This window comes from Lepisma saccharinum, chromosome 4 (genome assembly GCF_977018435.1).
Source record: "Lepisma saccharinum chromosome 4, izLepSacc3.1, whole genome shotgun sequence".
In the NCBI taxonomy this organism is placed as follows: domain Eukaryota; kingdom Metazoa; phylum Arthropoda; class Insecta; order Zygentoma; family Lepismatidae; genus Lepisma; species Lepisma saccharinum.
In genome coordinates this window covers 53,228,376-53,242,190 of record NC_139232.1, presented here as the reverse complement: position 1 = coordinate 53,242,190, position 13,815 = coordinate 53,228,376, and the positions used below count along the sequence as shown (strand labels likewise).

The window sequence follows — 13,815 nt, the reverse complement described above, 5'->3', positions numbered from 1 at the left end:
TGACTTCTGTTCAATTACCCCTATTATTATTATATATAGCAACTAAGTATTGTATTTAATTAATAATTGAAAGAAATAAAAATGTTATATATATTTTTTTAAAAATAACTCTCCTTTCTAATGATTTTTCAATGTTATTTTTTAAAATAATTTTTCAGAATATGTTTTTGAATTTCTCATCATTTTACTAGGATTTGCATAAAAATGATCCATGTGTCATATTCGACGAAATGTCATGTACAGCGAAAGTTATACATTTTTATTTTAGGGAAAATTATCAAGAAACAAAACAAATAAATACTATTGACATCCTTTTGTGAATAGTATTTATATTACATTATTTTTTGTTCACCATGATTAGTTGTATTCTTGTAAAAAGCATGAAAAACAATATATTCTCTACATTTCGCAAAGCAAATAATATACGAATTTTCGTAATAAGTAAAATGCAAAAAATAATTTTTCGGTTTAATAAGAAATAGAAATCGCAGAGTTAACCGAACGGTGAATCGAACACAGAATTTTACAACCCATAAAATGCCTTGTAGCCTTTGCAATGAAGTGATGTAGATTCAAGTAATAAAATTTCATGCAAAATCGTACGTTATAAGATTGTTCAAATATATTAAATCAATGTGTCCATAAGTTATTATACTGTCAGCCATTTGGCACATCTCGTTACAAAATCTCAGCACATCATCATTCACTAGTTAATCGAATTGAATATTGATTCACTTCACAGTTCAAATTGCAACAATAGTTTCGACTCATATCACGTGAGATGTAAACTCAATTCAATTCTCTCATTGTATGTAACTTGTATGTTGAGCTCATGTAGAAATATCAATTATGAGCTCTAAGCTAAATTTAATGCTACAATCGCTTGATCAACTCTTGCGTTTCGCTGCCAGACATTCTACGTTCCTGTTTGCTCCAGGTCGCTTCTGCATTTCATTATCATTGTTTTTACCTCTGTTTCATTCTCATCGTCGTTATAAACCTACGTAATTTCTACTGTTTACAGTAGACAGAATTTACGGTTATCAATTGTAGTACTCTACTGTGTCTTTCGAAAATCTACTCAAAATCAATGATTTCCTACTGAACACTTTCAGTAGGCCTAATGTGTAATTACAGTTGAGGAACTACAAGTGAAATATTCTCTTCAGTACCACATGTAATATTGCATGTAGTGTGTTTGAATTTCAATTTGAATTTAAAATTTTGGGTGCGTCAGCACTTAGGCTACCGTATTTTGCACCTGTCACTTTATACGGGTCCAGTCCAGCTGAGGCTATAAAGAGGCACTCAGCACCCACAAGGACCAACACAGGACAACACAGAAAATTATACTGGCCATGGGGCCAGTCTCCAGAACCTCGTTCGTCTGCAAACTGAAGTCCAGGGTGTACTACGTGGAAGCAACAATTGGGTGTATACATACTTCGTGGAAGGTCATCCCTTACACCCTTGTAGTGTGTTTAGCTCTGCATGTTAGCTGTAAATATAACTTTTTATTCCTCCTCGCTAACAATTTGTTTTTATATCTATTTAAAATTTAAACCAACCTCACTTCCATGTAGTACACCCTGAACTGCATTTTGCAGACTAACGAGGCTTTGGTGACTGGACCTACTGTTAGTATAATCTTTGTAGGACTGCGTGTGTGTTGTCCTTGTTTGTGCTGACTGTCTGTCGCTTTACAGGCTCAGCTTTTAACCCAGGTAAGGATATTTTAGTTTTCAGACACGCTTTTATTTTTGTCATGATAAGGGGCTGGACCCCATATAGCGTGACTGGTGTAAAATACCCTAAGTTTTCAGGCTCACAAATTGTAATTCAAATTTAAAAAATCTTAACATAGATGTTTCAAAACACCTATTGATCTACTGAAAACAGTAGACAAAAGTTTCATTGGAGTAAGTAGAAAAGAGTCATGAAATAATACCCAAAGAAGTCAACCATTATGAATTAATGTTACATACTTTTTTTATTTCACTTTCCAAAACCTAGGAGCTCAAAATAATACATGGCATGCGATTTACTAGATAGTCTGCTTTTCTGTGATTGATTCGTCGTGCCCAGTCGGGGATAACTTCCGTTCAAGGTGGAAGGGGAAGAAATCCACCACAGTACCATGACGTATGAAGTAACATGTTCACAGGCATCCAATGCAACTGATAAGGGTTCACCTGACCTTGGAAGTGTGGGAAACACGTTTCACGCTGGTTTCCAGAATGCTGTGGCTAATCTGGAACTAACGGTGGAATAAGAAATAGTTTCTAACATTTAACAATGACGTTTCGCATTTACAAAATATGAGATATGTAGACTTTGATTTATTTATTAAAGTAGACGGTAGAGAATTACTTACCACGAAAGTCAAGTTCTAAATTGCAGACATCAAAATGTACTCCAGGTTGTAAAAGACATTTCCAATAGATAGACGTGACAGCAGATAGGTTAATAAGGTTTACAAGATTGCTAGACAGCAGATAGGTTAATAAGGTTTACAAGATTGCTAACGACTCTTAAGACAAACGTTCAACGAAAGTTATTGAGTGAGAAAATGGGAAATTGTTAAAAATAGCGGCCTAGTTGAGTGAAGATCGAAGGTTCGAATCTCTTATAGAACCGGCTATTTTTTTACACTAATTTTTGGTGCATAATACATTTAATGTATTGTCGACATTTATAAGAAACAAAATATGAAAACTCTCCTCCTCCGTAACGGTGCGGTCTAAGACTCTGTGCTTTGGATTCCGACTGCAGCGGGACGGCATGGATTCGAGTCGTCCTCGGTTCTCGGCCTGTTATCTGTATAGGACCAGTGGCAACCCACCATAGTGAGGAAATTGGGGAGCTACGAGTGACTGGTGTAACCTGGTTTCAGATATCTTCTATAACGGCTGAGGGTTCGACGTGCTGCCCAACGTCACCTCGTTGCCAGTTGAAGATAACTCTAGGTAGGATTGTGGAAGGGAGACTGACAGTCGGGAGATAGCCCAAGGCCCTTCGAGGTTTTAAAATATGAAAACTATTCCTTCCGTAAATCTAATTTCTCGTCATTGTCACGTGAGATTTCTTTTCAGTATGACTCCTGCAATACTAATTAGTTCCTAAGTAGGATAATGAGATGGACAGAGAGATATTAAATTATGAGTTCACTGTTTAAAAAATTTGCATTAACACATTTTTATATTCACATACCTCTTTACAAATTCCTGAGCACGTCACTACAAATGAACCAATCTAGTGCACACTAGAGACTTGGCTTATCGATATGGGGTACCCTAACACTACAAGAAGCCACGTCACAACCTCAATTCTCGAAGCTGTAGCCTCTCCATGTAAAACGATTGCGTCGTAAATATAGTAGATTTTGCTTAAATGTTTTGTGACATTCATACCACCTTTATTTCATTTGCTACAAAGGAGCGTTTGGGTGTGTTGTTTATAAAGAGGCAGGTGGGGATTATATTTCTAATGCATATTGAACGAATTGGTCTTAACTCATAATCATGCCGTAAGAAGGAACGAACTCGTGGGGTAGTGGTTATCGCACTGGGTTGTCACTCTAATGGTCGTAGGTTCAAATCAGCACGGTGGCAAAAACTTTTCGTAAGCTTTATTCGTTCCCATTGTTACTATTTGAATTAGTCTTCTTTGAAACTAACAACGAAAGATTATACACCGTGTTCCAAAATGAATATCGGGGTTTTAATTAAGTATATATTCTATTACATATACATTACAGAAATGAAACATACCTTAAAAGGAAGGGTAACTCAAACAGTTTTTTGTCACAAGTTACAAGTGTTCAATGTGGGATCCCCTTGTGACACGTCACACATCTAGTCTGTAGGCTATTTCTTCCCGCACTGAAACTAGCATGTCTGTTGTAACAGACTCCACAGCTGCATCAATCCCACGTTGCAATTCAGGGAGGTTGGCAGGTAGCGGTGGCACTTATACACTATCCTTTACATACCCCCACAAAAAGAAATCGCAGGGGGTGAGGTCGGGAGATCTTGTGGGCCATTGCAGAAGAGCCACGGCATCCTCACAATGACGACAGATCCATCGTTGGGGAAAAACAGCATTCAACCAATTCCGTACTTCACGATGAAAGTGTGGGGGCAGATGCCAGATGATGTTTCTTTTTTGCTAACGATCCAGTTGAGGGTGGAACCATTGCTGGAGCATGTCCAAATACGCAGTACCAGTGATAGTGTTTTCCACAAAGAAGAAAGGTCCATACACTTGTTCTTTGGATAGAGCACAAAAGACGTTCACTTTTGGCGAATCCCTCATGTGCTGCACTGTTTGGTGTGGATTTTCGTATTCACTCGACCACTAAGATGAAATGAGGCTTCATCACTAAAGATCACACTTGTAAGAAAATCATCTTCCATGTCCAGTACATTTTCGCAGAAGTTGGCACGGGTCACATTATCTTCAGGCTTTAGGGCCTGTAACAGATGTAGACGGTACGGCCTCATGTGCAATATCTTTCGTAACACCCTCCAAACAGTGGTGGACGGCATTGACAGTTCTCGACTCGCCCGCTTTACAGATTTCCTGGGACTCCGACCGAAACTTGCTCTGACCTGTTCCACTTGCTCATCTGGTAGACGTGGTCTTCCGGAGCTCTTCCCTTTGCACAGGCATCCCGTATTCTTAAATTGGTTGTACCATCTTCGGATGTTGTTATCCGATGGGGGATCACATCCATATTCCCGCCGAAAAGTACGTTGCGCTCCAATTGCTGAGTTACACCTTGCGAATTCCAAGAGACAAAGGCTTTACGCTCAGGAGTCATCTCCATCTTTACTACTAGCGCCGTGCTGCGGTGGAGTTACGAAACATCACCTGCGAAGTAGAAACAAAAACTGTTTGAGTTACCTTTCCTTTTAAGGTATGTTTCATTTCTGTAATGTATATGTAATAGAAGATACACTTCATTGAAACCCCGATATTCATTTTGGAACACCCTGTACAATTAACTCTATCTCTTTCAAAATGGTAATATGAGGACAGGTTTCTCCTTATAAGAATTGGAAATTTCAGTGGTCTCAACGCATCTAAAATCCAAAATACTAGATCGACGTTATTTTCTACTGAATTCTAAATCCACGTTATACACAGATAGGCTAATGGGGCCTGGACCTACAGTTTAAAGTGAGATACGAACCACTATGTGTCTCCACTTGTTATCCTGCACTGAACGTAAAACAAACAGCTCTCCGCCCCCATTTTTAACACAAATTTACATTAAATATGGTATTTATAAGATAATCATCATTGATTTGATTGTTTTTATTACTGAACGTCAAATAAAACATTTTCCACAATCACCTCTTCGTCCCATCTCTCCCAATATCTTTCTGTCCCTCTCTTTTCCCCCTTCCCCACCCCCACACACATGTATCAAAATAAATATTTTCTTAGGTTTGTATGTGTATAAATATAACATTAAATACCCCCAAAAATACTATTTATTTTCTACTTTCCGTCACCCCTCTCCCACTCCCACAACCCCTCATTATTATTGGCGTTCGCCAGACCAAGTGGTAATGTATCGACGTCTTGTAATCGGTGTGTCCTTTTCCGAGTTCCAGTCAGGTCGCATAATGTTTCAGATTCCAATTTAAATGTATCCCGAGTCGTGATTAGCCTATGTGTGCAAAAAGTGATGTTGACCTAAATAATGCAAGTTGTGTATTTTCTTTCAGCTGTGGTTCCCTCTTTTTGCGAGAAATAACGAATTAACCTAATCATTAACTCAACAAATAAAAATGCATCTCTAATTAATTAATGAAAACTGTTATTACACCCAAACCACTATTTTATCGTAAATGTAAATGAAATGTCATCTCACGTAGTGAAAACAATGTGAAAATTGTTCTAATGAGTGATATATGATTGTCAAGCACATACATGAATACATTATATTAAGCTCTTGAACTATAATTGGGACAATTTAATACTAATTTGAAACTATTAAAAGTATTAAAACGACAAAGTAAACTTTTGCGCAATCTTTCTGCCGATTCGCATTATTGAAACAATATTTAACCAATGGGGACGTTATCTCATATTTGGAAATGCTGCATTGGTTGAACTTCCTGTGGACAAGACCGTGAGTCACGCCTCCTGCTCCTCAGAATCGAACTTCACTCTGATCGGAGGATCGTATATTTCACAACACTTCCTTGTTTCAGAGCTACCAACATAATTTCGTAAGACGTTGGACTTAGAAAAAATCCATGCGACAGATTTTTTGAACATGACTGTACCTATCCATTTACCATATTAACTTATTGTGAATTTTCAGGTAATCCAGCTTGCATGGATTCCATCTGTTTCTCAGTTGAACCAACAGTCAACAACTGTCCACACGAACTGTGGAAGGTGTAGTAAGCCTTTGCTGCGTGCAGGGTGGTGGTGTGACAGGTGTCATAGTGCTAGCAATACTTGCAGCGTGTGCCATCAGGTTGTACGAGGCATGTACGTGTGGTGTCAAGGATGTTCTCACGGTGGTCATTTGCCCCACATTCAAGAGTGGATGGCAAGCAACAGGTACTGTGCGACGGGATGTGGTCATATGTGCGAATACACATAGCAGCAGGTTGAGGTGGACAGGGCTGTCCACATGGCAAATACTTGTAATATATGAAGGGCATGATGTTGAGAAACAGGGTATATTCCGGGCATTTATGTTCCTAATGAGAGAGAGGGAATGAGTGTGTGCGAGTGAAGTAACTTATTGTATGCTCTTCGCGGGTTGGTTGTTAATTTATGTTTAATGAGACTACATTTTTAATCCACTATACTTCTCTTGGTTTCTGACATTTTAGAAACTTAATCTGCCTGTCCCATACATAAGATTTTTTTCCAGACGCTCATTATCTCATTGTTTTTTTCGTAGCTTCCCTGCTACATATGGCTATTTGTAACGTAAAAAAAAATATATCCATGCTTGGGCCAGGATGTTGGGCTTGATCCTAGGTGGAAGGATGAAGAAGCCTTGATCACCATAAAATAAAATAATCCTCGTAGCAAAAGGCATTTCTGGTCACACAGATCCATTGTTTTCAGCATTTGTTCAACGACCCATGGCTTGTGCCTAACACCCCTCAAGATGGAGATCAAACCTACCTTTGAATGCCAAAATCAAAAACGAAGTACGCATTGGTTACAAATCCAATCTCATTCAGCATGAATTTATTATTTATTTATAATTTTATGAATTGCATTCATTTTCTAAATGAATTGCTTTTCATGTACTCATTTTGGTTTTGACCTGCTCAGTGATCAAAAACAGCACACATTTTTATGGGGCTGCATTTTAAACTGCACTCATTACTTGATGACCAGTGATAGTTGAAGTACTACAGGAATTCCCAACTTTCTGGAACAACACGGTATTAAATACTGGGAAGATTAAGTGTTTGTAGGCTGGGACAGAAAAGGAAATTACTTGTTTTGTGAATATCTACAAAATTATACTTTTGCAAATGTAGGGTGCCGTAGCGTGCTGGCAGTATTAAAATTGATCTTTGCACATGTAAAGATGAACTTATCCAGTATTTAACTTACTTGACTTTAGATTGCTTTTTTATATTAAGTTCTACTTAGTGCACACAAGTACTTAAAACTGCTGGCAAATTTAAAAAAATCATCGAATGGTAATACGTATTATATTTGCATTAACGAATTTTTGAAAACTTACAACTCCATATTTTACCATGTATATGCTAGGTATGCTGTATACACCAAGCTACATTTCTCCATTAAACTCGTGTTACATCAGTTAACCATTACATTTTAAGGAGAAATTTTCCAATGTTCAGATTTGCTGATAGTATGACATTGAATGTAAGATGTAGTTTGCAGGTGATGTCAATGAAAGTTTTCCACTTTCAGAAATTTTTAGCGTAATTCCTGTATAAATTGGTGTATAAATTAATTCTCAACCCTTAAATTAATTCACCTATTAAACTTTACTGTTGCGATTGTTCAAATTGGAGCATGCCCATCATGTTTGGGCACCCCAATACATGCTTAAAAAGGTAAAATACTCACTAGTAGAAGACGTAACATGAAAAAGTAGTAGTCAGCATGATGTCTTTCGAGAAGGAGCATATCAGCACTGCATGCTTTTTGCATATCAACGGAATAAAAATGCCACTGAAGCAAATAAATTTATTTGTTTGGTCTTGGGTGAAGATGCCATATCATACTTCACCTGCAAGAAGTGATTTCAGTGAGTCTAGGAGGGAATTGCAACGTGGAAGATGAACAACATCCTCGACAGCCAGAGGAAGTGGATGATGAAGAATTGGAGCAACTCTCAAATTGTAGTGATATTTTATTACAAATGATATTGTTTTCTGCAATTTGCAGGTTGTCAGTTACAGAAATTAACTGCCATGTCCAAAAAAATATGAGAGAGTTTTCAGAAGAGCAATTAGAATCATGTGAACTGCCGTAACTAGGGGTGTACGGAACAGAAACGTTTTGGACAGGATGGGATTGGGAAGGAAATATTAATAATCCTGACATTCAGGACTCAAAAAAAATTTCCATTTCCCAACTACGTCGGGAAATTTTCTGGACAGGATATTTTCAAAATTTTTCAATACCATAAAAATCCCGAATTGTACACACTATTTTCCCTTCAAGTGATTGTTTTTGTACTTCTGGAATAAGAAACTGTTAATTTCAAGATATTTCAGACATTTATAGTGCAGAAAATATCAAGAATTAACCTCTTTTAAATAAGATCATTTGGAATTTCTCGGCTGTTCGGGATTATGAAAAGTAATGAAATTATTTCCCGAAGTTTGGATCTGACCTTGATAATTTACACCCCATCATTTCGAATTCTTACTTTTTTCCCACAGTACCCTTCGGCACATAAAAACATGGATGAGAGGTACCATGAAGGACAGTAGATAAAGTGGTCTGTGTTTGATAACTGTGCTTTGTGAAAAAGTACCAAAAGACAAAAGAACTGTTCATCAACAAAGTGATAGTTTATGGAAAGGAAGGAAGGTGAATCCAGTTTCTATCTAAATAGATTTGAGCTTGAACCAGTGTACAATGCAAAAGTATTTTCAATTCGAATTTTATGATTTGTAAGGTAGTAGTAATAGCAACAATAATAATACTTGCTATGACTGAAGGGCAAGATATGAAATGTTACTTATCACCTGAGAAAAAATCCTGCGGGTGTCCTTGATAATACAGGAGGGCCGTTTGGTTCCACACCTTTCTGTTGAGGAGACACACTACAATGCAGCTGTTTTCCTGCTATTGCAGTTTAAAAGGAAGGGCTTTTTGTTCAAAATAGTGACTGGGAATGAAAAGTGGACGTTATGTAACCCAAAAGGCAAAAATCGTGGGTTAACCCTGGTGACATCAACTGCAAAACCCAATATTCATGGGAAAAGAAAGTTCTTTTCTGCATTTGGTGGGACATGAAAGAGATTTTATACCATGAATTGCTGCAACCAGTTGAAACAGTCAATGCTGAGCATTATCGTCAACTGGATCGTCGAGAGAGAAAACTAATAAGACTAGGCAGGTGATAATGCAGCATGATAACACCAGGCTGCACACAGCTAAAGAAACTAAGGAGATGCTCTACTCATTGGGTTGGGAAGTTCTGCTTCATGGTGGCTTATTACCCTGACCCCTTCAGACAACCACTTGTTCTGGTCCCTGCAGCATCACCTAGTGGATTCCCACATTGTGAACCTTCAAGAGGATGAAAATAGCATTGTTGAGTTTATAGACACTAAACCGCCATCGTTGTATCACCAACTGCATGAAAGATGGCAAAAGTGTATAAATTCCAATGCAGATTACTTTCCCGAATAAAATGTAACAATATATTTCATGAGTAAACATTTCCTTTGAGAATTAATTTGTACACCTATAAATTATAATAATTTGGTTACATTGTTTAAACTCTGATTTTTAATCATTAATTTTCTGTTGTAAATTTTGAAATATTAGAATAATGCTTGAGATGACGAAATAGAACAGTATCATGCTTTGGCTGAGCCATGGTACAACTTATGCAAATTCAAATTTTCTACAAACAGCACTCTTAGTATTCCTACAATAAATGTTACTTTTAAAAGGTTTTATTCTTGTAGCAATGTTTCAAGTTCTTGGAAATTAGAATGAAATGTCATAATAAGGATTTATAACCATTTCGAAAGCAACATTTATTATAATATACAACAGTGGTTATGTGAACTTTCAAGATGAGTGACTTTTTTTTTTTTTTAAACAGATTATTTTTCAGATATCAGCTTTATAGGAAATTATATCCATGTATAAACAAGATTTTGGTAGCTCAGGGGCATGGGAATGAATGAGCATGTCAGTAAAAGAGTAAATATCGAAGTTTTTCACGTACCTTACAAATATTTGATATGTCCTCGGAGTTGTGGAAAAAATTCCAAGCTTTTGACAGCTAAGTCACTCTCATCTTCAGGATAGAAGTCGTTAACTCTCAAAAGATTGGATTTTTTTTCACAACTCACCTAATCGATAACCAGAGATAATATTTTCATCATTCATCGACAGGAAAGCTTCAAGGCTTACTTCAAAAAGCTTTCCGTTCACCTGAAAATGCCATGTTTGCGAACTGCTGCCTGCTAGTGGAAAATTGGGTAACTAAGTTTGTCACAAAACAAACTTGTACATTTCCCCTATTCGTTGGGGTGCTTTCATCTCGTATGTGGGTTTGCTACTGCTACACAGTGTACTTCAACTGCATTTAAGAATAGTTATGGTTGCCTATATGTACGAATTCAAACTGAGGATACCTTTACGCACCAGAGAGATTGTACATTTAGACTTGCACCAGGAAGATTCTTTGTATTAAAATTTCATGTTTTTTTATATATTGATTATTAATGACTTCCTAAATGTCTTTTTATATTCAGGTAGTTGTTTTTTTTCCCCTTTTCACAATTTAGAATTACCTACGCCCCACCCAAATACAGTCACAAATGTACAATCCCTGGTTCACCACAATCAAACCCCATACATTCATCACTATTGTTATTACTCAAGTTCCAATATGTATTGTATATTTATCAGGATAAGTTACAATATAAGCAGTGCTTCCCAAATATGTAACTGGCATCTCGAATGGAGGTGCAGTGCTTAGTATTTTCACTTTATACTGTAATTCTAATTCCAGGTAGCCTACCTGAACATAAAGTGGACTTGAAAAACCAAGCAATTTGGTACCCCTTTTTAATTAGTTATAAATTCCCCTACTTGTCATTTTTTTTTCTTCCAGGGATGTTCAGTAGTCTTTAATGAGTAAATGATCTTATCTACTAGAAAAAACTGAAATCTATAATTTTACCATGCAAAAAACAGTGTTGCAGACACAATGGGAGCCATTAAGATATACCTAATGGCAAAATAAATGGTATGTGAATTGTCCATCACCATTTTCTTCCAATTTGTTTTCCAGAATGTGATGACCATGAATTGAAATAAAAGTCAATAAGCAGAGAAAAACATCTGCTTCGCAACAAGAGAATTCCATTCTTTAAAACAATACAGGATGTAGAATAGAAAAGAATGAAAATGGTGATTGACAATTTGCCATTGGCTGTACAAGTGTGTTGGCAGTGTGGTATAGTGACACTCCATTGCATAGAGGTAATAGTTTCAGATTATTAGTGACTAAAACAGTTCATTGTTAACAGTCATTGTTATTTGCTAATTTGCAATTTCTTTGTTGTTGAAGTAATTGCTAATTTAATGTATGAAAAAGTTGTTACCATGATCTGGATAGTTGTCACAAATGGACTGTCATGATCAGTCTTTACCCAGTCTAATATATGAGCCATTCCATGTGAAAGTGGACAAACAGGCTAATTCATTTTTATTAAAAATATCACTTATTATATGAAAGAGGGAAAACTATGCAGAATTTGGAATTATTAATAGAAACATTAGTTTCATGGCTTTTAAATAACATATTTTCAAACCTATTACTTTTTATAGTAGAAATTGGATTTTGTGTGGGATTTCCACTTTATTTAGTTTCATTACGATACAGTATGTAATAGCATGAGAAAACTAAAATAATTAAAATTCCATTCTAATTGTCTCACTTATTTTTCTATGTATCTTAAGCTCTGAAATATCCTAATTCATTTCTGACACAAACCTTAGTTTGAAGAATCTATTTATAATAATTTTCAGAGCCTTTGCATTGTTCCATAATCCTACATGTGCATGATGTCACACCCATCACAGGCAAAAAATGTTTATAAAAAAAGTATGTAGTAATATTTTTAGAAACTAAAAGCATCTAAATGTAGAGTAAAGTTTGCTTTGTGAAAATATAATGAAGTTGTTTCAGTAAACCCAATGTGTCAGAGTTTTCTGAAAGACTGAGGAAGGTCATAAAGTCATGTCTCAGAAGTGTCACAAATACAAAAAATGTATTTTCTTTAGCTGAGAATTGAGATGGGGAGGAATATTCTGCAATTATATACCTTTCATCAAGGAAAATGAAATTACATGAATTGATAGTTACATATTTGAAGGTCTGAGAAAATAGTTTAAAAATGAATGTAAATTTGTCTGAATCTGTCACTATGGGATTGCCCATATGTCTTAAATCTTGGCTGTGAACAGATAATTGAGATACTCTTGAGTATTAAACAATAAAGTTCTTAAAAATATTCCAAGCATTTGGCAAATTAATATCACCCAGTCTTCAAAGAACGACAATCTCTGCAGATCAGAGTGATGAGAAAGCTTAAGCTTCTTGAATACTTGAGATCTTCAGAAGTCACATAAATAAGAGAACATGCTCATGGCTGTGGTATTTTCTGTGGGTGTCTCAACTATTTGTATGATAAACGTACAATGATTCATGAAGAGCAAATTAATGTAGCATTCTGAAAGTACTATGCATTCGAACTTAAACATCCTCACTTTCTGGCCACTGTGTGGAATTTTCTAGTCAAAGAAGTGGATTGTCTGTAGTGCATTGTACAATAATTAAGGACTAAAAGTGGTAAACCTTGCAAGTGCCAAAAGCGAAAGTGTTGGGAAGTCGCATCGTTCAGCACATCAGCCCATAAGAACGTTCACACTAGTGACCTCTTTACAAGCTCTTTGAACTACTGAGGGGGCTACCAGCCACTTTTCACGTTTACATTATAAAGCATGGCACATTTCACAGTTTAACGTGGAAAACTGTGTTTGAATTATTGTGGCACTTGCATCGTTTACCAATTTTAGTTTTCAATTACACTTCACAAACGTGTGCTCTCTGTTGAAACAAATTTTGATTTATGTAAACTTTTGTATTTGTTAGTGGTGATGTATATAAAAAATTGTTTTTGTTAAATTGTAAGGAAAATAAAGATTTTAGAAATATATATATATTGAAATAATTCATACATGTAGTTTTCAGTTTAAATAGAACTGGCTATTTGTTTAAGTGAATGTAATTCAAGTAAAATGATTTTGGAGGAACAACAATGTTGTGTGGATGTGGCCATATTCATGGAATTGATGCAAGCTGAGCTCGAACACATTATGAGTAAGAATAAAGTTCTTTGTTGTTTTACAGTGTGGTAACTTCAACTGAAGAGCAGTGTGATACATATAGGATGGTTACAATTAAAGTCCTTCGACTCAGAATCCTCTAGAGCCCAATCAAAGCAACAGATTGCAGCGGCACTTTGTATAGAGGCTATGCAGATGAAAAAAAAAAAAAATTTCGCCACCACGTTGAAATGTGGCATAATGACA

At 36.2% G+C, this 13,815-nt stretch overlaps 1 protein-coding gene across 2 annotated transcripts in view; it reads left to right on the top strand.

The window, feature by feature from the left end:
• Positions 1-13,440, top strand: part of Wdr24 (WD repeat domain 24) — a 128,182-nt gene extending 114,742 nt beyond the window's left edge. Inside the window, exon 11 of one of the 2 annotated variants that reach the window (XM_083120511.1) lies at positions 11,228-13,440. In XM_083120511.1, coding sequence (XP_082976637.1) covers positions 11,228-11,257 — 30 coding nt within the window. In that variant the 3' untranslated portion in view covers positions 11,258-13,440. Of the gene's footprint in view, positions 1-6,337 lie in introns of both variants that reach the window. The other variant, XM_083120510.1, reaches the window with a different exon arrangement.
• The last annotated feature ends 375 nt before the right edge of the window (positions 13,441-13,815 follow it).